Source organism: Aspergillus alliaceus (assembly GCF_009176365.1).
Source record: "Aspergillus alliaceus strain CBS 536.65 unplaced genomic scaffold BDW43scaffold_35, whole genome shotgun sequence".
Lineage (NCBI taxonomy): Eukaryota > Fungi > Ascomycota > Eurotiomycetes > Eurotiales > Aspergillaceae > Aspergillus > Aspergillus alliaceus.
In genome coordinates, this window is record NW_022474718.1 from 377,032 (window position 1) to 399,713 (window position 22,682).

The window sequence follows — 22,682 nt, forward strand, 5'->3', positions numbered from 1 at the left end:
TGAGATATGGTTGTTTAAAGCTACGTTAAATGTCGGTGAAAGTAATGGTTTTCGTGCACCAGGTGGGGACGTGCATCAGGTGATCAACTACGGTATCTCTTTGGAAAATCTGTTTCTCTTTAACCTCCAAGGATCCGATTCAATTCCTGTCAGCTGTCCATGGGTCTTTACAATTCCCTCTTTGATCCCCAGAGCAGAACTTAACAACGTTGACATCCAGGTAATGGTTATATATAGTAGATAGGGCATTTCTTTGGATATACTATCTTAGTCTCTTCTTTATCTATCTGGCTTCTTAAGGTGGACATAAGTTCACTTCTTATTCAGTTGTTCTATAGAGACAGAGTAATGGGCTGAATAGAAAATTGTGGTAGAACAAGATAATCTTAGAGGGGATATAATTTTAAGCAATAATCAAGATATATTGCGCGGAGTATCATACCTGGGATAGAGATAGATTCTTATTATAACTTGAACCATTTAAAACATGGATATATTTTGCGGGGTTCTACAGAAGACATTGGCCGCATAAATAACACGGGGAGGCGGTTATCATTTATAAAATAATAATCCGGGTTTTTAAGACCGAGAAGATCTATAAAGTGAAAACTGAAGTTAAATAATAGTTATAATATATCGGAGATATTCTTGTTAGATTATATCAGTGTATCTGGTAGTGGAAGTTGGCTAGAGATATAGAAGCCGAATAGATACTGGAGGAGAATAAGGACAGGGATCTATCAAAGGAGATGATAGGCTCGAAGCCGCTGCAATGGATGATTGCGGAAAAAGAAGAACTGGGCCAGCCCAATATTGAGTCAGATTGTTCCGACGAGTAAGAGAAGGGTATCAATAAAGATTCTAGTATTCTTATTACTGTTCTCGCGGCTGCCGTTGGACAGAGTATAACAAGGGGCTGACAGCTGGAAGCTACATATTCGCATTGGTGGCGGTTATCATAGCTACCCTTTCCTTCTTTGGTGCTCTATTTTACAATAGAATATATTTGACCTCTAATACCATACACTCGAGATGTAAGATGCATTCACCAGCTGCGGAACAATACATATACCAGAGTAACTCAATGGCTGCTTCCAGGGTGTATGAAGAAGCGTTGATTGCGTCAGTTTAAACGCTTAAAGGTTCGATCAGTGGAATACCGCGTGCGTTGGATTCAGTGGGAACAGCATAGGGAAAGGTCTAAATAGCTTCGATATTCCTATTTAGGGCGCATAACCGGGCTCATAAACTGTCGGCCAGCTAAATATGCGCAAGAGCTAGTATCACTGATGTATGGATAAGAATCCGTTTATATTGAAGAACGATGTCTCTAAGGTCTCTGACTCTCAGAGTAAGGTCTCTATCTGTCTAAATCTATCTGAAAGAGCCGAATAAAAAATGATCAAAACAATAGAATAATGTCGAGCCGAGCGGATACTGAATAAATGTGTAATATTGACCCTTTTTATCCGACAGCTCTACACCGTGTACATCGCTGTAGTGTCGGTGGGGTAATCAGACGCACTACAAGAAACTGACCTAATAAAATATCTTCACTTACCATTAGGAGCTAACCTAATTGGGTCCTATTTTTATGGTTGAAAAACGTCGGAGTGGTGGGTGCAGGGAAAAGTGGTCCGCTCGGTGCTTTAGGCCGCTCGGTGGTTGAACTACGTTACGTGTTCTGTTTGTCGGCCTTCGGAGGGCAGGCCTTAACCCCACCTCTATTTTGCGGGTCTGACGGTAGCCCTCGGAGGGTCGCTCGCGAGTGGGGCCGAGCGAGGCCTATAGAGAACTAGCCGCCACCTCATGCTCTTCCTGATATTCTACAAGGGACACGAGTCATGCTGGGCTATGTATATATCCATTGATGTAGTTCCTCCCTTGCTATATGTAAACATAAAAACAATCCACCACCACTATGTTTTCCTTGTGGCCAACACAGACTGTCCTACTTTATTTTCTCTCAGTGCTCTTACAAGGCACAGCCTGAGGCACCAGTACCAGAGCCAGCAAAACTGTAAATCCCGCGCAAACTCAAAAGCAAGCTTAGCTTCAACCTTACTTTTGGCCCGGCCAATCAGAGCGCCAGCGTATCGGTCTTTATTGATCTCCACTTTTGGTGCGCATCTCCGTACTAGCTTAAGGTCTCAAATCTCCGATATGGATCCAACTACCCCTTCAGTGATAGTGCAAGTGGCCAATGACCACACCATCCACTATCAAAACGGGACGGCCTAGACTCTTAGCTGGAAGCGGAAATAGAGGCTAGGAAGTCAATGTTGAAAACATGACAGTTATGGCCTGGGTGTTTGGGTTTGAGTTTGGGTTTGTCTTTGGGTTTGTCTTGAAGTCTCTGCCCCCATGAGAAGAGGCATTGGGGCTCGTTGGGTCTGTATATCCTCTGATAGACCAATCTCCCTTTTCTCTCTAGCCGGTGGCGAGCGAAAACGTCAATGCAGAGAACGTTTAAATGCGTATGCTGCATACGTTTGGGCGCTCTTATATCCTGGAGGATGAGCAGTCTTCCTGCCAAATGGTGCTGTGTAACCGATTCTCGGCTCGTCGCCCTTCTCCCCTTAGTACGAAGGGTTTCTCTTGGTTGATGAGACAGTGATGGAGATCTCTAACGAGCAAGCCGGCCTGTTGGTGGTGGCCTGGGCTTTTGGAGGGATTTCGGTGCTTGTTGTCGCGCTGCGCGTCCTGGCGAAAATAAAGATTCAACGGATCATGCTGGATGATGTAATTATGGTTTTTGCCTTGGTACTCTGATGTCCTTTCATCTTCACCCGGAAGCATATGCTAATCATGATTACGTGCTTGATTGTCTTAGTGTCTTGGACTCATCGCCTCTGCTCTCCTGACCTGCGCTATCCTATATGGCTACGACCAGCAGACAAAAGATGACATGGGGATGAATGCGACGGAGGCTCGGAAATTTGGCTCGCTCGCGATAGTATTTACGGTTGCCTGTGCGGCTACAGCGCGCACTGCCTTCGTGCTGTATCTAGCGGTGATTCTATCAAGACAAAAATGGCACCGGATCATCCTGATTGCCCTCATGGCCCTTGAACTCGCTGTCAATGCTGTTTCAATTATCTTGGTCTTCGCCTCGTGCAATCCTGTGCACGCGGTTTGGGATTATTCAATTGATGGTGATTGTCTTTTAGATTCCATCCAGATCGGGTATGGTACTTTTCTGAGCAGTATGTCTCTCTGTGCATGTCCCCACCTTGCCTCCCTACATTGTAGATGAGTTCGTCAACTGAACCTTGCAAGTCTTCAACGCCACCGTTGATCTGTATCTCGCTGTGGTGCCGACCTACATCTTCTGGCATCTTAACCTGCGGCTTCCAGTTAAACTCAGTTTGATCTGTCTAATGAGCCTTGGTCTGCTGTAAGCCACTTCCTATCGCCAATATCCTTTGCCCCGTCATACACATACTAATCTTACCATGTGAAAGAGCGATGGGAGCTTCTATCGGCAAAATCATGCAGATCCCTGAGCTGCAGAACGATATGCTCACCGGCACCTCCAACCTCGTCCGCTGGGCCTTCATCGAAGCATACGTAGTGATCATTGTCGCCTCGCTGCCGTGTCTGCGCTCTCTGTTCCTATCTGGATTCCGCTACAAGGTTAGTAGCAAGCAGCGGTCGCGCGATTACGAACTCACTGCAACGGTCAAGGGCAGTCGTGGTGGGCCGTCGTCCCTGATCACGACGCGTCACAGAACAAACTCGCGCTTGCGCAATATCCTTCCAAAACCAGGGAACCGTGAAGATGTGAGTGATACTCATATACTCGGGGGTATGAATAGCGTGGAAGCGGCAGAGGCGGGTGAGAGTTCTCGAGACCTGGGAGTTGGGATCTGGAAAGATGTGGAGTTTCAACTTTCTGAATTCAAGGTCGAGAGAACGAGCGTATGAATTTGCTGTACAGTATATTTGAACATAATACTCCTTAAACCAGATATTTAAGTCTTGTAGCTCGATCATGTTATTTTGCTAGGATCTTGTAGCCACATTCATACAGGATTCTACGTTTTAAGCAGCCAACGGTTATAGGCCACTTGATACAGGGAGTGGAGCCTAAAGCCGAAGGCATTCATTCATTATCTGCATTCTGCATGAAAGCACACTTTAAAAGGAGAGATGGATACAAATGTCCAGGATTAGCGCGCAATCCTGAGGATCTTGGAATGCCATGAAGAAGACGAAGAATATAGGATGTAGTTTGGCAATACGATCGGCCTCTTCTCTAGATATATCTTCGTAGCATATTGTTTCGGATCGCACAGTTTCCTACTTGGGATCTTAAGACTTCACTTGTTGCTGAAAGGGTTTTTTATCTATACAAGTTGTATCACAAGCGACAAGGCGCTTATGTTCCGATTGACAAGTACGCATTTCCAGCGGACGTTGTCGTGCTTAGAAGCAGACAGAACAGCCACAATCCGAACTTGATTAATATTAGCCTTGATTGCTCTTGTAGAGTAAGATTCTTCTGAGGATCTGTTACTGGTTGTTCTCCCGCTCCAAAAGAAAAGCGAGCTCTTGTCCACTCAGCTGCTTCGGCACTAGGTGAGAGGCTTTGACATCTCTAGTCTTATACTAACCGGGGAGATAACACCACACTTGTTTGAATGATTGAAAGCTTTGTAGCGCTTTAGAACATTCTCTCGAAACTCTGCCTGGTGCTCTTTGGTGAAGCGACTTGTTGCTGGCTTAGCATACAAACTCATAAGCTCGGAACAAGAGAACTGGAATATGCACGTTCGTAGAAGTCAATGTCAGGCTCTAGACTTCGCTGTTTCTACACTATCAGCTAATGAGCGTTGGGCTTTCTTCTCGTAATTTACATATGTTGCTCAGCTCTACTTAGTGATGAAGTGCAGGGCGAGAGACCTACCGGTCATGCTGTACCTTCTCCGTTGGGTTATGTTTATGGGGCAGCAGGCTCCAATATCCTGAGATATTAGAATGATATTAAGCTTGCTCTCCTATCTGTCCACACTTAGTACTGATGTTTCTTATTATCTGCCTGTCGGAACGCTTTCTCTGCAACGCAAATATTTTCTTTAAGGTAGTGGGTTTATTACATTGAACGGTAAGGCGAGGAGAGGTATGAGGAGAGGCTTCTCTAAAGTAGGAAAAGCCGGTCTAATGAGATTTTTGTTGCAAGCGACTAGAAAGTGGAGCTCCCTCAGCATGGAATATTGGTATGTGAAACATTATTACCTTGCTATTTAAGCCGAGCTCCTCAGCGGTGCATCAGTAGCATGCGGGCAGCCTCTTCCCTTCTACTCTATAAGCACCCTGAAAGACATCTAATATCGGGGCTCACAACCTCAATTCCGATCAGTCTCCACTCGTGATTCCCTATCTTACAATCACCCTAGGTATCTCGTCGAGCACAGAGGGTAACCTCGGGAACTTAATTCCCTACAAGCTTTGTTTCTTAGTGAACTGGGTGACCTCGGCTGCGGTCCGTCCAATCTGGTTGCAAACACAACCAGCAGAACCCCACCTGGGCAACTATATGATTGTACAGTATTCCCTTCTATTGCAACCGTGATGAGAAATGTGTCATCTATCTTCACTCAGCAACAATTAACCATGGCTCCCCCAACAGCAATTAAGACTATTAGCAACATTACTGTGCAGGTTCCGCAGTCAAGCCAGGTGGAGGGTGCCGAAAAGGCCAAAGTCAAGATGCAGATGCCCAGCATGCCTAAGTTTGAAGATAAAATGCAGGAGCGAGAGTATCTTAACGGCCGCCTGGCTGCTGCGTTCCGAATCTTTAGCGAGAATGAATACGACGAGGGTGTGGATGATACACGGTCTATCATGGATACGCGAAGTACAGATACCCACGGTTTATTGCAATAGGTGTCGCCGGACATATTCCTCTTCGCGACCCAGTTGACCGGTCAACTTTCTGGGTGAATCTCTTCGGTATTGCTTTCTCTTGATCAAGGCATCCGACTTGATTCTGTTCGTGCTACTGGTGTCAAGCCACTCTTAACCAAACCTTCTAAATATCCTATTGAGGAGGGCTCTTACTGCAGTTATAGCCTTTCTAAAAAAGTTATACTATATTCTACAACTCTTTTAACACAAATAATTCCTTTAGCTCCAATATCCAAGGGCCCGTTTTGCGGCAGCAGATTGAAATTACTTCAGTTCCTATAGAGACATCCCGAGGTTTCTATGGAGTTAGGTAACCAAGGCAGTTCTCATGCCCGCGGAGCCCTGGGTCAACTTGGCGTAGGCACAGTTCGTTCGAGCATGCTGCCTACAAGCCTTTGGTCTTCGTATTTCTATACTGAAAAAGTCGCGATGGAACCATCCCAATACTGGAAACGCGTGTTATCAGCTACAGTGCTTTTTGTCTTTTTTGTTAACTAATATTGCATAAAGCCCCTAGGCAAAACCTCATACAGTCTAACAAAAGCACATGTACCACGACCTCCCCTTCTTCCCATCTTGGCCAAGGTATACACCTTAAATACCTATACTCTCTTTGAGTCACTATCACGTATCACAATTGTGGGTATTTGGCGCGAATATTGAAGTGGAGGATCAATCTCCCTTCCAGGTTGTCGCAGTTGCCGCAAGAGAATGACGATGAAATTCCGCGTAAACCAGAAGAGAAGTATCAACGCGCCGTAGAACGTGACCATGTCTGGTACTCGTGGCCAGGGGACCGCCTGCTGGGTTGCGCCTGACCGGCCGGATGATGCCCCAACTTGATCGGCATTGTTCCTGGATGCGACGCTGTCCTCTCAATCTTTGCTGACGCTTCCATGAGTAGCACGAGTAGTACATACATTGGATCCATTATACCACCTAGCAGTATTTGACTTGAGGCTTGGCTGGGGTGCATATTCTCTCTTTGCCCTAGCTCGAATGGTCGTACTGAATCGGGTTATGGGTTAACCTTTTTGATGGGGGTTGCCGGATATATAGAGGAATTTAAAATACATTACGCGAACCACTGTGTCATGGAATAGAATATTGCATAGCTCGCCCTAGGCAGCAACCTTAAAAGCGACACAAGCTCGAGGGACTGGGAAAGAAACTCACGATCCGGTCATAACGGGACTTGTACCTCTGGAACCGGAACATTGTCAAAGCTGGGTTAGTCTCTCGGTCCGTAGTGTATTTCGTGCCCATTACTAGACCTGCAGGGCGTCGCCAGCAGTGGCCATGATCCCCAAGTTACGTATGTTCTCATCAACATATTCATGGGAAGACTGACGGTTTATCAGGTCTGTTATAGATATTGGCGAGGTCGCGCTGTGACGACTTGTACCATCACATAAAAGCCGAAGTAATGCTTGCATCCTGATGCACTGTTCAAGCCTCTCCTTCGCCAGAAAGCTCATTCCGACTAACTACATAGTGGGTACATGCGAAAGCGAAGGATTAATTCATATCCAGTCCCGTGAAGTGCTGCAACTAGCTCCGCCCTAGGCTCCGCGGAACCCGCCCATCTGATACTAGTGAGTTTCGGACAATGGACCTCTGGTTTGTCTTCTTCTGGTCAAAGATAACCATGACAACTTCTGATTTCACGCTCCCTCAAGGCCAACCAATTCTTGGCATATATTAAAAGTTATTTTTATGTATATTTAAGAGCGAGATACAGTCTAGTATATCGAGTAAACGGTATCTCCTTTTCCATTCCATTAAGTGCTGAACTAGGCGAAAGCACGCCGGAAACAGACCAAATACAATGATAATAAATGTACTTCAGTGCCTGCTCTAAACTATTCCTGAGGCTTCCTAGCATGAGGTGCATCAAACGGCCACATAGTTTCTAAGCTACATTCGCACAATCCCCGGCCCCGGAAAAGCCTGTCAATGAAACCAAGCCACTCTGGGGCTGACGCTCCAAACACTGCCGAATGTTCTAGCCCCGGATAGATGCTCAGCTGCAGGGAATTTCCGGCCTCACAGCTCTGCTCGTAGGCTCGTTTTGTGATGCTTGGATATACCGTAGTATCATTCCCGCCCACAATGACAAGAAGCGGCCGTGAAGTCGTATCGCCCTGCCCGGGGGCGTTCAGGTCTTGAAATTCCTTGATTGCCGATAAACTATTGAGAGTGTCATTTGATAAGATCTGTGAGGAGTCCAGGTCGCGCAACACAGCGGGTAAGGCAGCTGCGCAGAGCTGGGCACGCTCCCCCAGCCCAATCCGTCTCTTGGCGAGGTCGGACAGGAAGGGCGCGGTGTAGTTGGGATAAACAGCCCGCAGAGCAAAGTAGAGCGAAGGCACGTAGGAACTGGATCCATAGCCCTGGAGTTCGTCGCCCGAGGAGCCCTCGGTCAAGCTGAGTCCCTCTAGAACAGCGTTGTAGATATGCGTATTGGGTGCAACCGCGACCCCCCCTAAGTATCCGCTCTCCTCTCTCTGTACCTGTTCTTGTTCTGACAGCTTCCAAGACGCACCCCCGCCCTGCGAGTGCCCGATCGAGACCCATTCCTCAGATAGGTCGCGCGGAAAAGCCTTCTTCGCTGCAATGACTGACCAGTAGATGTCATTTGCGTTTGCCTTGGTAGCGATATATTTGTGGTTCGTGTAGTTGTTTCCCAAGCCAACGTAGTCAGTGCCGACAACAGCGTAGCCTGTGAACAGGAGAGGGATCCAGGTATCATAGTCGTAGAAGTTAGAGGAGGTCGATGGAGCACAGCCTCGGAATACGCCGGATGTTCCATGTGCGAAAGCGATAAGCTTGTATGGGTCGGCTTGGTAAACGTATGGAAAGGCTATGAATGCGGTAGCGGGAACAGTGGAATTATCCAGGTCGACTGATGTGTACTGCATCTTGTATGTCGTGATACCTCCGGGGACGTTCATGAGCTTGGGATTGACTGGCACAAGCTTCAGGACATCACCGGGTTTGGAGGAAGAGAAATTATCGGCCGTTGCGTAGAAGTCAAAGTCAAAGGGCGTATCGAAGTCTTCAAGATCAGATATATTTGTCGTGTTTAGGTACTCTTGACAGCTTTTCTCGCAGTCGTATTCTTCGGCAAGCTCTGGAGAGACTGGGTAGTTGGACGCCCGGTCCAGCGTGCTAGCATAGGCTGTCGCCAACGCCGCTACTAGAAGCTGCGTTGACAGAGATAGCATTGTTTCAGTTAGGAAAGGGGTGACCAATAGAAGGACAATGAATAACAGCATACAGGCTGCCAGCGTAATCGATTACTTTTTTTCTAGGTGAAGGCTTGGGCACTTTATATGGAATTTCCCCGGAATATTTGCAGGTCGGGGGCGGGGCGACTAGTCTGACCGGAGACCATTCTACAGTACGCATTTATGTGTAAAATCTTTGTATCTGCAACACCCGAGCAATTTCACGCTATCCGCAACTGGCAACCGCGGAAAATTGGGTTTCCCGTACAAAATTTCATAAAACCTCAATTATATGAACATTTCATAAAAGCCCAGCACTACCTTATATAAAGTTGCAGGTAAGGATGAATCTTGGACCTAAACTGGGTATAGGATGAGCACGTGATATATCGTATATTCCCGTATAATCTCACTCATATTACCAAAAGTAGTTGATCATACAGGGCGTTGAATTATCTGGCCAATAGAAATGCTTACTCGACAACTGTAACACCTCGACATCTGCAATAAAGTGCCTAGTCAGAATTGGTTGCAGATAACGAGGTATTACAGTACTCGTTCGTCAGGTAGTCAAAGGCGCTGGTCCCTAAATCCCCTGCTTTGAAATCGATGTGACGCTCGGCATGTCAGTCTGCCGTCTGCCTACATGAACGGCAACGATGATCCCACACCCACAGCTATGTTTCGGTGCTAGCCAATGTGCTTGATAGGAATCCTGTAAGGTCTACCTCGGCACCTGCACTGGGTATTGTTATGTGTATGTACCTTCCATACGGAGAAATGCGCGGGTTCAGCAGCGCGGCGTTCGCGGATACCCGACTTTTGATTGATGTTTGCCCCATTAAGCAAAGATTGTCCTTATCCCGGCAGGAACATTTGCTTGCCGTGTCAGGTTGGCCCAATTAAGATGTCTGGAAGTGAGTGTTAGCCCTCTCCAGGGAAGGAACACGAATACTGTATACGTGACGTACTACATGATGCAGACGTACGAAGCGCTTCCAAAAGCCTGTTGCCTACAGGCAAATACCGGTTATACCGAACCGGGGTCTAGATATGTCTATCTCATTTTACTGTAGCCAACGAATGTGCTTAAACTGTTCATGTGGTGGGGCAGGGGGCGGGGAGTATGCTAAGGAATGAGCCACGCCGTATGCAAGACATCCAGCACAAAGAGTATCTATATGTCCAGCGCGCCTCCGCTTGTGGGAGGACTGTCCAGCCAAGGCAACAGGCAGCCTTCCACGCGGTTTGCAGTTACCTGCAGCTAGCTGTAAAGAACTCGGTGGAAGAGCTTTATAGGGTCTTCGGTATAGGAGGACTGCAATGTAGACGTATTGACTACACACCAACCATCATATAGATCAGAGGAGCTTATAGAACAACGATATATTCAAATGTTTTACTGGATCATTCTCATTAGGAGCGTAGGGTAAATAAGTCCCTATTTATCATATGCGCGTAATTGTACGCGGCTCCCCTCGAGGATTGGCTGTGACCAATCCATGGATCCACTGCTTAGATATAGCCTCTGCTAAGCCTAACCCTTCACACTAGTAGAGAAGATGCACTACAGTTGTTTTCTTCTTGACTCGCGCTGAAAGATATTGGTCGACAATTCGGTCGTCACCCGCGGAGCTGTGAGCAAGATCAGAGAGTCACGGAGGGTTTGCTGTTGAAGACCAGGTTTCTGGTGTGATCGCTGAGTTTGCAGGATACCTGAGGGTCGGCCGAGGTTTCGACTAGACGACGGATCCCGTCTCGGAGAGGACCACCTTTAGGGACATCGCAATAGAGTACTGAGGCGCTAGTACTCCACTCGGTAAAATACGGGAGGCCTGGAATAACTATGTTCCAGAACATTCTGTAGGTAAAGGAATGGTGCACTTGCATAGAGCATTGCTCACCGATTGATTCCAATCCCTGAGCGACCAGGGGAAACTCTGAATCCGGACGGGTTCCGCAGAAAAGCAAGTTCAATAGCAAGCAAGGTGTATCCAATTGTTGGCGCGCTGGTTCACAGCTTCCGGCCTCGTGTTAACGAAGGTTGTCTGCTTCTGAAGACGGAGACTCAGACTCTTCTCCAACAGAGGCTCCATTCTAAGTCGTTTGAGGTCTGGATATGTTCGAGAATATGCCACGCAATGTTACCTGGAGATGACCAAAGCCGTCCATGGCTTACGAATGGACGATCCCCTGATAGCCCCCGGAGCAAGAAGTTATGGCACTGAATGATATTTGCCTGAAATAAAAATTGCTCGGGAACGAAGGGGCGGCTGGTTACGGAGATAAGCGTTTGGTATTTTAAAGATACAGGAATTTGTGAGATGCGAGCGGCTTGGTTGGAGGGAGGTCCTAAAACTCCTTCTCAACTTCGTCCCAGGCAAGCCCTCTAGCCACCAATTTCTGTAAGACCTTATCTTCGGCCGCTGAGTAAGGTCGAGCACTACGGGGAGTAGGCAATGTACTGGATGCTTCAGATGCTTCAGCTCTAACTCTCGCCCTTGTTCGAGGATCACTTGCTTTCTCATCCGTCTCCAACGCAGCGACTGCGGGCCTCTTTCGGTTGGTAGGGTTTGATCGGGCGCTCTCGACCTTGACGCGCATGCTACTCGAGGTACCTAGCATGTTCAGTCACTTGACGGTTGAGCTGTGGAGGGGATGTTTCAGCCACCTGCCCGAATGAGGGCTGGACCTTCGATAGGAGTACATCCAGCAAGCCTACCTCGCCTTCAAAAAGCGCACAACGCCTCATGAGACCGTCACCATCATTTTCGCTTATGCTATCACCGCCAGAACTTTCGCAGGTGCAAGGGAGTTTCTCAGGAACTTCAGACGCTGGGTTGGCGTCGGCATGACATATCCCATCGTCGGCACACCGCGGCGACACTAACAACTTACGCCCGCATGGATCGTGATTCTGCGCAAGCAAGAAGGTATCTAGTGGGCGGATCGGCAATATCAACATTGAAGCTGCTCGTCACTTCGCAGTCACCTCCAAGTCCCTGGGTCGTATCTGAAAGGATCACTGTTGAGCAAGGTCCCTTGATAATAAGACGTGGCAGATTCGTACGTACCTTCGCTTGGCAGTGAGATAATGTACTCTGCTATGGGGCTGCCAAGCAACCCAATTTGATGGTCTGAAGGGAACTCGGGCTCGTCGTTGACGGGAACGCATTCGCCGTGATTGTTGTGTTGAGATGTGGTGCTGTCGGGTGGGATTACAAGATCACGGTCAGGTGGAGTGTATGCATGGAAAAAGTACTTGGAAGTGCGAGGTTTTTGGGGCAGTGGATGATTCAAGGGGCCAGATGGAAGTGAAGAAGAGAAATTGCAGGGTGAGAAAGTGCGAGGGAAAGGGACAGTGTCAAATTGTGGCTTTCGGACAGGAAAGGAAGATGTCGCTAGAGGTCCGCTGTAAGAAATCTGACGATTCATACTGGATGAGGCAAGGGTTGGGAAGTGAATTGAACGCAGAAGGTATCAATGGAACTCAAGAGATAAACTTTGCTATGTGCATAGCTTCTCAACAAGAGATACATCAGGGTATTTATAACCTGCCCCAGCGAGGGAGACATCAATGTGCTGGGATAATTTTTTCTTGCTTCAACAACAGAGCACAGTAGCATGGATTTGCTGTTTTCCTGTAGTTCAAGAATTGCGGATCCTGCGGTCCAACCACTCCATGTAGCGCCTTGAAATTGTTGTTGCATGGCCTCCCGGTTCGATACACAGCCCTTTGTGAACAGTCATTCCAGCCGAGTTTTCGGTCAACTGGAGGATTTACCCAACATTACCCACAATTGACAATTGCTGAATGCACTCGTCATTGAATGATTGAATGATTGGTTGATTCATACACGCATCTGTCAGCCCTAACGGCCGATTGGCGGACAGGTCTATCTACAGCCGGCTAGCCGCAGGGCAGTCTAGCTGTGTACATGGAGCGTGTGGCATACTATATCCATCCAGACCTCTTTGTAAATTTCATCACTAACAACAACGCTCACTCATGCAGTTCTCCGTTAGTATCACTCTCACCTCTAAATACCTGTACTACATTAGCTCCTCTCACATCCACCTCCCTGTCACGCTCACGCCATCGTTGGGTCCGGGCCCATTAAGCATCAGTCTTTGTGTGCCTGCACCGTGGTGCCTCGAAAGCCACCCCGGATATCATTGTGATCAGTTACGTGCTGTTTCTTCCACAAATTCGACCTCGATCCATCAAAAAATAAGTTAGCATTAACTTCAACAGATTTGTGGCCCTTACGCATGCCTGCGTACCTTTCTTGACCAAGAAACATACACTGACCAGTCTCATATTGTAAGTTATACTTGCCGAACATGCCACACCGACGTTGAAGCGATAGAGAGTTAATATCGAATAGTACGGGCTCCCACATTGTCATTGTGCCTGCTGCACCTATGCCTGCATATTGCGTATCTAAGGCAGCACTAAATGTATTCGTGCTTTGCTTGCGCGAGCAGCTGTCCAAAACAAATGTGAAGGATGTCGAAATCTCTGCCCCTCTAGTGCAGAGTAAGTTCGTATTCTATCACCATTCTTTCCCAGGATTAAACTAGTTGATAAATACCCAAGCTTCGTGATTACATGGGGGAGGAGAAAGGGCGAGGTATGGGTATGTCGTTGAGTCTGCCGGACCCCAGGAGGTGTTCGATGATATCCTTGACAAGAGAAAGACTGCTTTTGATGACCCGGCGAAGATGAGGACAAATTTCTGAATTATAAGCGTACGACTATCAGGGGCAGCGGCACCTAGAAGGGCATCACTAATCCCTTTATTCCTTTCTAGATCCCGATGGCAAAGTCCAGCCCCACCGATCACAAAAGACACCTCTTGCTGAGTAACGTCAGATACATGGAGAGAACAGACGGAAGCAGCCCGAAGATTGAGAGAAGAAGGAAAGGGATGGGACCGTAATCGACTAACGAAATTTGTTGAGTTTCTATGATTATGTCACACTGTACTCGTCGAAGTTAATACAAACAATTGTACATCCTATTTTCAACTTTCAGAGTAACAGCAGTGGATGTACTGGGCTCTCATTACCATCGGCGATGGTGAAGTCTTCATCCAATTCGGATTTGTAAATGCACCTCGAGCATCACACAGGCCTGAATATCCCATGCCCTAATGGGTCAATACTATATATATATTGGCATATATATGAAGCAATATTCTAGTTACGTCAAGTAGAGATATAGTGAGCCAATATGAGCAGAAAAGATTCGTCACCATTCTTAGAGAGACAAAAGGTTAGTCTAGGTTTTAGTTATAGTTCAAAAATTGTAAGATATCCTCTGATTTAGCAGGCTCTCATGGTGTCAAGTGTCAATGAGACTCATCCTTTCCCTTGATGTTAATTGATATATGTGAACCTTTTGGACTTGGAATCAAGTACACTGTGCATTATTCAAAAACTATGACTGTCTAGCGAGATTGTCGCCAGCTCGATTTGAAAGGCACAAATCTGGGCCCCCCAGCCGTTGTAGTTCGGTACTCTATTAGTGAAACAGAGCTGGCGAGGTGATGCCTTATCAGTACGTTTGCCATCGTTGCCCTTAGCGCACTGTGATATTTCGACTTCATGTGATAACTTTGACCAACTAACGACGCATCGTTTTCAATCAGAGTGTTATATTCAACTAGTCCAGCACTATACAAATTCAAAACCTGGTGGAATGCACCAACTCTCATCCGGAACCCTCCCTCCTTCAATGTCCCCTCTCCTCCTGTCACCAAACCCAACGATAACTGAAATCCCCACTAGCAAAGCAGACATTATGAGTTGTATCTATTTCACCTGCGCAGACCAGTTTGACACAGTGAATGTAGATTTTCCGCCAGTGAATGGCTCCGTTCCAAATTGCATGGCTGGAGGGAGTATAACCTGTTAGCATAAATCACTTTTAGGACGCCTTTCTTTGTAGTCACGTACTGATGAGGTATTGGCTACTAGCTGGATAACTTTGGTGTTGAGTTAGGTAGTCAAAGAAGCCCTTGATATCCCCACTCCAAGAGGTAATAGGGCTGGAAGCAATAAAGCTGTATGTCTTTTGCGCGCCATTGACACCATACCACAGCTCCCAGGTATTGTTACCCACGAAGGCCGTCGCAATTCGGGAACCTATGGGTTGAACGTGACCGTATCTAGCCAGCCTGAGTGCTTGGTTTAGTAATGAATGACAAAGAGCTGCGACAGCTTACATACCAGATCATAAGTTCATAGTCGCCATTAGAGGTATCATGGTTGATATCCGCTGCAGTGAAAAGGTCATACGAGACGTCGGCACGGATATTGGTAGTATCATAGCTCCATTTCACTGAAGTGGGAATGCTGCTGATGCTGCTGACATGTTGCTTCTTCAGGTTAATCAAACCCGAATTGGCGTAGCTCTTCACATCATTCTCACGGCCAGACCAAGTCCAAGTGGTGGACCACGAGATGCCTGAACCCGAGACGGAGTTGACGTAAGAGCACTGAGAGCCAGTTGCAGAATCCTTCCCCCAGAGATTATTGTTGACACTGTAGTTGCCACTGCCATAGTAGCCATATTGGTCACATAGCGTCTTCTGCTGAGCAAATACAGCAGTAGCAAATACAAGTAACAAAGAAGTTGTCTTCATTTTGGGCAGAAAGTAGATAAAATATACTGTTGTGTTAAAAAATCAAAATAAAGTGGTACATTCTCAAGTAGTACTTCCTCAGAGACTTTATAGCTGTGACAGAGGCACAGCCAATCCCATCCTTTGCTTTTCCGTCCAAAGGATCAACCATAAACGGGAGGAAACTTAATTTACTCTGAAATTAAACTGAGACATGCTCTCAGAGCTCCATAGACTACGCAATATCACTGTTTATGAGATTAATAAAGGCTGTAGCTAAACTTAGAGACCAATGCTACATAATTAAGTTTAGAGAATAGTCGAGCAATATATGCTCACTTAATATCACAACAATATAAAGCCATATCATGGTGATGCTCTCAACCTCGGAAGTAGATCTCTAGAATTGTTGGTCAAATTATACCTGCCTATTTTACACCAGACGTTGAGGCGCCGATCTCGTTATTTTGAGGCATTTGTGTAGTTCCGGCAAATTTCTGATTGTCGATCTAGCCATCTAGAGGAAGTCGCTGTGTATTTATTTCCCTGAAGCGGTACAACACCTGGTATCCAGTATACAACAGATGAAAGTTTCTCTTCCGGCTGGGGCTCCTTGTTATTAATGGTATAGCTCATCATGCACTAATTTCTCAATTCTGGAAGTTCATAGAGAGTTAGCCTGCGCCCTACCTCAGATCGGGGCGGACCGCCTGCAATGATGTCTGCCTACAGATGGCGCAACTAAGTGAGGCGAGAGGTAGACGGATAATCAAAGTTTATTTAATATGAGACCTGCGCTGAGATGAAAGGAGGGAACATGCGATGTAAACCAGATTAGAAAGTAGCAATATTAAATACGCGTACTTCCTCTACTTATCAAAAGCGGCTTTCGTACGTTTAGAAGAAATAAATTGTACTATAGCAATTGCTTCCAATTTCTCCATTTCAAGACTCATTCACAGTGGTAAAAGGCGTCAGTGGGAAAGTTCGTGATAAAGCAAACCGTATATAGGCACCCTTCAAACGGCTGTAGATGATACTAGGTATGCCCTATTTAACAGTAGCTTTACCATGTCTTGTGAACACAGAGGAAGTGGAAGCGCCTTTTACGGAAAAGATTTTCATGATCTCAAATTAATCTGGAAATATTGTACCATGACTCAACGAGATCAGATACAAGTGGTTCTTGGGCAAGATTCTCGAATCACGTCTACAGTCCTTGATCAGCAAACCGGGAAAACCATTTTTAGGATAAATAATAAGTTGACGATGGTCACATCCCATTAAAGAAATGCATGGAACCTTATTGGATTCTACCGGCCATGGGTAATTCTCCGTGAGACAGCCACTAGTCAACATAATTGACAGCAGTACAGGGGGCAAGTAACCTTGTGCACCAGCCTTGACCAACCGCATAAACTGAGCCCACCAGAAAAATACCCTGTTTCGACGAGAGCCTCTTCCAACACGGGATTATGGTCCAGCAACTTGTCTCAGGCTTGTGGGCCACTTGACTGGAGCAAAGAACATTGAGTTTGGTAATGTCTCGGAGTAGAGAACTATGTGCCCCTAGCCTTGGAACTACCGTGAGACTCTCCAGTTTAGGAAGCTCGACCCGGTTGAGGTATTAATTCTGATCCGATTATTGTCAAACTGTTGTGGATTGTGGATTCAGGGAAAGTTAGCATCTGAAAGGAGACAAGACGTCGATTGAGTAGTATCTTGCCTGAATAGATACAGGAAAGACGGAAGGTCTTCAGGGTTATAAACCCGTATGCTTGCCAAGGCGCTAGCTATACACCATATCTTTAATAGAACCGGTGAAACCAGGGTCCAGAGTGGGCGTCGGGCGCGCTCTACGTAGATTACGATTTGATCTAGCCCAGTATCGTATTTCCCATGTGGGTACAGATCCTAGATTTGTATATTTCTTTGCATACATGAATCGGCTAGGAATACCCAAACTTACCATCCTTTATTACTTGCTGCCAATCAGGATCTATGTGAGTAGAGATTTTTGAATATGCAATTACCCGCCATACGTGGCCCTCACCGCTTTCGCGGTATGGGCCACTGGTAGCTTAACTACGAGAATTAGACCTCCGCAGAAACATTTTATTACTGTTGTGGTCGCAGGGGAAGAAGGACAGGAGAAACTGTATCAGCTACACGTACGTAGCCTACTGAGGAGTGGATGCCATTCGATGATCGATACTATCAACCTGAAAACATACTGAAAATGACTGTATAAAGCCCAAATGGCGTATGCACGCGTTTTGTGGCCTAGCGGTAAGCTTGGTTCACAGATACTCTATTCTCCGGCTGTTCTATCTATCGGTCAAGTCTTCAGGGGTGTTGAACGCCTTTCATCTTTTCAATCTGGGGGGTCTTGATGTTGTATCATAGAGCCGTATTTCAACTCCAGCTGTAGCATTTTGACCATTTGCTTTAAGCCATCTGCTTTAGTTGCCTTGGTCAATCCATCTGCAAGCATTTCAGACGTAGGAACGTAGAATGTCTTGATATCACCATACTCGATAAAGTTTCGAATTGCATGATACCGTATGCGAATATGCTTGCTGCGTAGGTGGTTGACTGGATTAGATGTTAGCGCCAAAGCACCTTGAATGTTGATTCCCAATTGGGTTGGCTCTTTGGGATACTTCCGGATGGCCGCTAGGAAATGTCAGATCCAGATAGCCAGCTTTGATGTCTCTGCAGCTGCAATGTATTCCGCCTCGGTAGTTGACATAGCAGTGATGGGTTGCTTTCTGCTACACCTGCTTTCTGCTACACCAACGGACTGGTCCGCCTGCCATCACGAAGACATAAGCGCTTGTTGAGCGATACTTGGTGGCGTTTCCATATGACGAATCTGCATAGCCTACTAGTGTCCCTTCACTCCCCTTTGCACTGTATGTAATACCATAGATAATAGTCCCTTTAACATAGCGAAGGAGTTGTTTTGCAGCTCTGAGATGGACATCTCGGGAATCTGCGAGATATTGACTTAATCGGTTGACAGCAAACTGGATATCTGGTCTGATGCCACCAGCTGGGTATGTAAGTCGTCCAATAATCTTCCTGAATTTGCCATGCAGATCGCGGCTGAGCTTCCTAGGTGATATATCGTCTAGATCAATACTAGGGCTAAGTGGAGTAGTTTGAGGTGTCGATTTAGTCATTTCAAACTCTTCCAGAACAGATCGTGCATAGAACTCTTGGACAAGTCGGATAGAGGCTTTGTTCCAGGTAATCCATATTCCCAATATCTTCTGAGCAAGTTTTAGATCTTTCATGGGATGAAAACGCTTTTAAGTGATCCTTCGTGGTTTCAATATCTCTAGTATCATCACTAAAGATCAAAATATCATCCACATAAAGCGCTATAATAACACCATAATAAAGAGTTCAGGATCTGCAGTGCTTTGTTGAAATCCGATTGAGGCGACAAACTCTTTAACCTTCTGGTTCTGGGGATATGCACATTGTCGAAGACCATATAATGATTGTAGGATCTCACACTCATCATTTGAATCATGAGATTTAGAACTAACACCTTCTGAAATCTCCATATAGATCTGCTTGCCAATCTTTGATCCAACACAGACATTTGTTGCGTCGAGCCAACGTGCTTTTAGACCATAGGTTGCTGCTAAAGCAAACAGAACTCGAAGTCTTTCTAATCAAATGACTGGGCCAAAGGTGTCTTTATAGTCCAATGCTTCGCGTTGGGAGAAGCCTAGTGCAACTAGTCGAGCTTTAAATCGATCAATTCGTCAATCGGCTGAGTATTTAACATCGAGGACCTATTTAGTTGAGACCGCGGGTTAGTCTTTAAGTCTTTTGACGTATCTCCAAGTCCCAAATCGAATTAGATTATTAAGCTCGAGCTTTATCGCCTCTTTCCACTTGGTTGCGTAGATAGGATCATTGATTGCCTCTTTGTAAGTCTTCGGAAATAGGAATAGTATTCTGCCCGTTGAATTTCCCATGGGCTGTGGCTTTAAAAGCATCATGCTCACCAAGGTAGAGCCCGAGCGCGACAGCTAGATTAGCCACTTCGTTGATTCGCTGCTGTTCTGCAGCTATAAACCGTAAAGAAGTTAGTTGGCCCCCTCTCTTCTCTACGGCGCGGGGCTCGTGGCTTTCGCCCATAGATGGCCTCCGTTTGCTTCGATTCGATAATTGCCCGAGTGGTATGGCTTCGCTTTGAGTCACGATCCTTTGGTCGTCCATTGGTTTCATCTTGTTCCCTGCCTTTCTTAGGAGCTCTGTGTTAGGGCACGTCCCTAGACTAGATGCCTCAGGCAGCCATATTGTGGTAAGGGACATGTGACCCACGAAGAGGGTATATAGAATCAGAATAGGAGATGGTTACCATGAGCCAGCGATTAGTCTTGTTACGAAGTGATAGATACGTTTCTACCATGCTTTCTAAATACACGTATTGATCCTGTGCAGGCTTGTCATCGATAAGTTGCCTATCGATAACTATTGACAAAAATCATTATGTGGGTTATGTGGTTGCAGATGAGCTGGACTCTTTTTATAACAGAGTACACAGAACCATTTGTTATGCCAAGCTGGGGACCGATTCTTCCGAGATTTTTCAAGGTTCACATGACCTGCAACTTGGAATCTGTTGAGAACTCACAGTAGGTCAAGGGAATTGACATAAAATAGAGAGAACTAAGCCATTGAATTGGATGGGCGTACTTAAGTTAGAATACAAAATTCATATGTGGGAGGCACATTATATAGGCGAGTATCTAGCTGATCCTTCGGATCCTTCGGGGCTGACCTCATTCATAACAGAATCAAAGACCTTTTTTCCCCGATACCAAGTCTGACAAACCCTAGCCTCAAGCAATGTCTCCGGTGCCCACTGCATATCAACAACCACGAAGTCCGCAGAGAGACCCTTCTTAAGACTACCAGTCCAACTTTCCGCAAAGCGTGCATAAGCCGCACCAGTAGTGGCGGCCGTAGCAGCCTCGACCAACCCAAGCCCGAAATGCGGATTAACAGTCGCATCACTCTCCGTTTCTATAGCCGAGCGCCTAGTAGTAGCATTGTACATATTGGGGAAAGGCATATGAGGAGCCGTAGGCGCATCAGTACCAATAGCAATAGGAGCCCCACCCTCCAAGAACTCCTTATAAGCAAACGCACGCTTACAACGGTCACTACCAACAAGACCAGGCCACGCCTTGAAAAGGATAGGATCAGAATGAACGGGCTGGATCGAAGCGGTGATACCAAGTTCTCCGAGGCGCTTAGCATCTTCCGAAGTCGTCAATTCCAAATGCTCGATTCTATGTCGTGCGCCTGGCGTGCCGACTCGCGAGAGGATGTTGATTGCTTGGTGGATTGCTTGATCGCCGATTGCATGGAATGCGCATTGGATTCCGGCGGCGTCGGCGCGCTGGACAACTTCTTGGAGGTTGTCATCTGGCCAGAATGGGTCCACGGGGTCTGATTTGCCTGTGTATGGTTGCATGAGAGCGGCGGTGCAGCCGTCGACGACGCCATCGCAGACTATTTTTATCCCCAAGACGCAGAAGTCGGGTTCGTTGTATTTTTTGTGGAGTTCGATTGCATGGTCAACGTATTTCAAGTTCGCGCTTTGGTCTGCTTCCCAAGGGACTAGCCAGTGGGCGCCGATGTGGAATGGGATCGTGTGGTCTTGTCGGTAGAGGTTCAGGATCTCCCAGGCTTCTTCGGTCATGGCCATGTCTACCAGGCCGGTGTATCCGGCTGCGGTGTATGCCTTGACGGCTGCGTCTACGGCGTCTAGTTTGTCCGCTGTGGAGGTGACCCTTTCTAGATGGGGCCAGAAGACGTTCACGAGGGCTGCTTCATCAAGAAGGCCTGAGGCCTTCCCGTTTTTATCGCGGTGTATGGTTCCTCCTGGCATGTCGGGGGCAGTATGGGCCTTCATTTCGTCGAGGGCTGCTGAGCTGCACCACACGGAGTGGAGGTCGAAGGCATCGACGAAGATCGGGCGTGGGTCAATACCATCCAGCATGCTGGCTAGTGCGACTCCATTTGTGGAGTTTTGAATCCAGCCTCGGCATAAGATCCGAGGAATCGAAGGATGAGCCTCAGCGTAGGATTTGATCGTTTCGCGAATTTGTTCCAGGGATGTGCATTCAGTGAGGTTAGCTTTGCGGACGGATAAGCCGTACTGTAGGATGTGTATATGTGCATCGATAAAACCAGGAATCACAGTTCGGTTTTGTAGGTCAATGACTGTCGCATCTTTTGGGGTGGCTGTCTCATCTAGAGGGCCGATATATGAGATTTTGCCGTCCTCAATGATCATGCTTTCGACGAAGTCTTGGCCATTGTCTGAGGCTGAGGGCACGAAGAAACGCCCATTCTTGAAAACAGTTGCCATAGTGCTGAGAAGAAATATATGATCAATGAGCAGCAGAAATGAGGATGCGGCTATGAAGTATTTATGCCTCATGCGGGGGGCCTAAAATGGTATTTGGGTCCGAATCCCCGAATTCCCCGGAAACTTCCTTTCGAGGAATTTTGAGATAATCGAGCAGCCGAGTATCTTGGATGAGACAGTATCAAGGGAATCTTGGGAGGAAAAATAGTGAAGTGATACGGGGGGAATTGGGGCTAGCGTTTCTCGGTGTTCCGTGAAACTCAACAGGCGACTAGATTGCTAGATTGTTCATTACTTACCTCTTAAATTAGAACATGCCGCGAAGCTCAAACTGAATTCGAAGTCTATTTCCCACGGATGATGTGGCAGAGGTAAATTGCTAGGGTAGAGTGAGATAAGACTGGTAGTAATCGGGGACTGTAGATATCGGCTCCGTGATATAGATAAGGTTTATTTTATATATAACCGAGAAATCTTGGCAATTCCTTGAGTGTGGAGATAGTTAATGTG

At 46.6% G+C, this 22,682-nt stretch overlaps 6 protein-coding genes across 6 annotated transcripts; 2 read left to right on the forward strand and 4 right to left on the reverse strand.

Moving 5' to 3' along the window:
• Positions 1–2,290: 2,290 nt before the first annotated feature.
• BDW43DRAFT_301830 (uncharacterized protein) lies at positions 2,291–3,927 on the forward strand (the record flags this gene model as incomplete). Its single annotated transcript, XM_032045119.1, has 5 exons — positions 2,291–2,296; positions 2,623–2,763; positions 2,834–3,206; positions 3,280–3,397; positions 3,465–3,927. 5 exons carry the CDS (start codon positions 2,291–2,293, stop codon positions 3,925–3,927), a joined length of 1,101 nt encoding a protein of 366 aa, XP_031898236.1.
• A 1,689-nt stretch (positions 3,928–5,616) lies between these two features.
• On the forward strand, positions 5,617–5,972 carry BDW43DRAFT_313209 (uncharacterized protein; the record flags this gene model as incomplete). The annotated part of the gene is made up of 2 exons (XM_032047543.1): positions 5,617–5,824; positions 5,890–5,972. The coding sequence occupies 2 exons, from the start codon at positions 5,617–5,619 to the stop codon at positions 5,970–5,972; spliced, it is 291 nt and encodes a 96-aa protein (XP_031898237.1).
• A 1,736-nt stretch (positions 5,973–7,708) lies between these two features.
• Positions 7,709–10,242, reverse strand: BDW43DRAFT_320834 (alpha/beta hydrolase family protein; the record flags this gene model as incomplete). Its single annotated transcript, XM_032049181.1, has 2 exons — positions 7,709–9,116; positions 10,222–10,242. The coding sequence occupies 2 exons, from the start codon at positions 10,240–10,242 to the stop codon at positions 7,773–7,775; spliced, it is 1,365 nt and encodes a 454-aa protein (XP_031898238.1). The 3' UTR covers positions 7,709–7,772.
• Positions 10,243–11,492: 1,250 nt separating this feature from the next.
• On the reverse strand, positions 11,493–12,575 carry BDW43DRAFT_301832 (uncharacterized protein; the record flags this gene model as incomplete). Its single annotated transcript, XM_032045120.1, has 3 exons — positions 11,493–11,732; positions 11,776–12,077; positions 12,215–12,575. 3 exons carry the CDS (start codon positions 12,573–12,575, stop codon positions 11,493–11,495), a joined length of 903 nt encoding a protein of 300 aa, XP_031898239.1.
• Positions 12,576–14,957: 2,382 nt separating this feature from the next.
• On the reverse strand, positions 14,958–15,790 carry BDW43DRAFT_320838 (glycoside hydrolase family 12 protein; the record flags this gene model as incomplete). The annotated part of the gene is made up of 3 exons (XM_032049182.1): positions 14,958–15,037; positions 15,102–15,322; positions 15,375–15,790. The coding sequence occupies 3 exons, from the start codon at positions 15,788–15,790 to the stop codon at positions 14,958–14,960; spliced, it is 717 nt and encodes a 238-aa protein (XP_031898240.1).
• A 4,735-nt stretch (positions 15,791–20,525) lies between these two features.
• Positions 20,526–22,172, reverse strand: BDW43DRAFT_313214 (amidohydrolase; the record flags this gene model as incomplete). The annotated part of the gene is made up of 1 exon (XM_032047544.1): positions 20,526–22,172. The coding sequence occupies one exon, from the start codon at positions 22,170–22,172 to the stop codon at positions 20,526–20,528; it is 1,647 nt and encodes a 548-aa protein (XP_031898241.1).
• Positions 22,173–22,682: the final 510 nt, after the last annotated feature.